Source organism: Penaeus monodon, chromosome 25 (assembly GCF_015228065.2).
Source record: "Penaeus monodon isolate SGIC_2016 chromosome 25, NSTDA_Pmon_1, whole genome shotgun sequence".
Classification (NCBI taxonomy): domain Eukaryota; kingdom Metazoa; phylum Arthropoda; class Malacostraca; order Decapoda; family Penaeidae; genus Penaeus; species Penaeus monodon.
The window spans coordinates 10,930,301-10,932,150 of record NC_051410.1 but is presented as its reverse complement, the minus strand read 5'-3'; the positions used below and the strand labels follow the sequence as shown (position 1 = coordinate 10,932,150).

The window sequence follows — 1,850 nt, the reverse complement described above, 5'->3', positions numbered from 1 at the left end:
AAGGGTTAGATATTAGAGCAAGATCTAATGAGAGCACCGAAACAGGAAAGCAGACAGACAAAGGGGAACGGAGGGAGGAGGGGAAGATCGGGGAGTGTCTGCCAGAGAGTATCTTTACAGTTCTCCTTCTGGGGAATGACAGCTTTACGTGACTCGTTTAGAGGGAAGGATCCGAGAGACCATCTGTTGAGGGGCGCTCCGTAAAAGGGAAAGAAAGAGGGGAAAATGCCAGCTGTAGAAAGCCACACTGTGCCTGGTATGAGTAAGTGCTTAATGGCTTTCTTTAGACAGCCCGAAAGCCCGTGCACATTTGTACTCCGAACATAAACATAGATCGCAGGCTCTCTCGTGCGGCAAGGGCAGCTAGATTGTGTGATGTGCGATCTGTGGAGTATATACTGTATGCTTTCAGAACCACTGAATATTTAATACCGTTAACATGCAGGCTATTGAATGTTTAATCTGGGACCGTTCTTTGACAAAGGGCTATATGTTGGATTTACGATATATCTCCATAAGGTTTTGGATACAATATAGGAAGTTTTAACTCCGAAGTCCGGTAGGATGAGGAAAAGGATATTCGGCTTCTCTTAGCCTTCGTGTACTACTATGTGCAATCCATGTTCTTAAAGTTTTGTGTACTTTTTATTGGGTAGCTTTGCGTTATGATGAGCAACTCAGGTAAGTGTATGGCAGTGTTAGATTGACAGGGATATTTTTTTTAGTTCCATTCATGGTGATTATACATACTTGACTGAATATGTGTTTACCTTAGATTTTTAAGAGCTGTTATGATTGCTAAATTGATATACATATCAAGAGAAATCATGAATATATAACCTAGATAAGCAGACTATAATCATGATAATAGAAATAAGGATAATATTAACCTTTTGGATTTCAAATGCAAGCAAAGAAATCATACCTTATTCTTATTTCAAGTGTTCCTCCAGTTCCTCACAAGCTTTGCGTTCCGTTCCAGGTGGTCCAGGAGTACGAGCGAGCTGTCATCTTCAGGCTCGGTCGCCTGCTAAAGGGCGGTGCCAAGGGACCGGGTATCTTCTTCGTGGTCCCTTGCATCGACTCCTACAGGAAGGTCGATCTCCGAACCGTGTCATTCGACGTGCCGCCACAAGAGGTAAAGTGCTAACGGTCCTTTTCCCGAGTGTCGACGCGCGCGTGTTGTTGTTTTTTCCCGCCATTTTTCTTTATCCCCCCTCTCTTCGTCTTTTAAAAATTCCCCCTCCCCCATTTCTCCGCTAGAGATTCAGTATTTTGCCGCTAGGGGGAAGGTTTTGGATGAGAAACGAACTATGAAATCATTCTAAATAATCCTTTAAATAATTACTCTAAAAATAAGATTAATAATACCTAGAATTCAGCGACATTTCATAAAAAGGCGAATTTCATATCAAGCACAAACAGGCGTTCTTAAAAAAAGAGTGATGATAACATTGGAAAGTTGATTTTCATTTCAAATTTATTCTCGGAATTAAAGCGCTCTCATCCGAAATGCTGTGCTTGTACCGGGAAGGAAGGCTTATGAAATTATGACATTCATTTGCTATTCAGGAATCTAAATAGATACTGCTGATTATTTCCAAACAGTGATTTTGTAAATCATCTAAATTAAATCAGCATGATATTTGCAAAAAAAAAAATCATTTTTAAAAAATACTATGGGATGTTTATTATAGATATGTTTATTAGATTATTAATTTTCTGTTCTTTGATATTAAACCTTTTAATTCCATAATTAATGACACACTCAGGATAAGCTAAATAAAATAGTATGCCATTAATTCCGCCGTTTTCTGTAAATAGTCCTGTTAATTTAATTGATGTTAATC

At 38.9% G+C, this 1,850-nt stretch overlaps 1 protein-coding gene across 1 annotated transcript in view; it reads left to right on the top strand.

The window, feature by feature from the left end:
- Positions 1 to 1,850, top strand: part of LOC119589047 (band 7 protein AGAP004871-like) — a gene marked incomplete at its 5' end in the record, with an annotated part of 109,034 nt that overhangs the window by 53,401 nt on the left and 53,783 nt on the right. Inside the window, 1 exon segment of the mRNA XM_037937624.1 lies at positions 983 to 1,138. Within this exon segment, the coding sequence (XP_037793552.1) occupies positions 983 to 1,138 (156 nt within the window).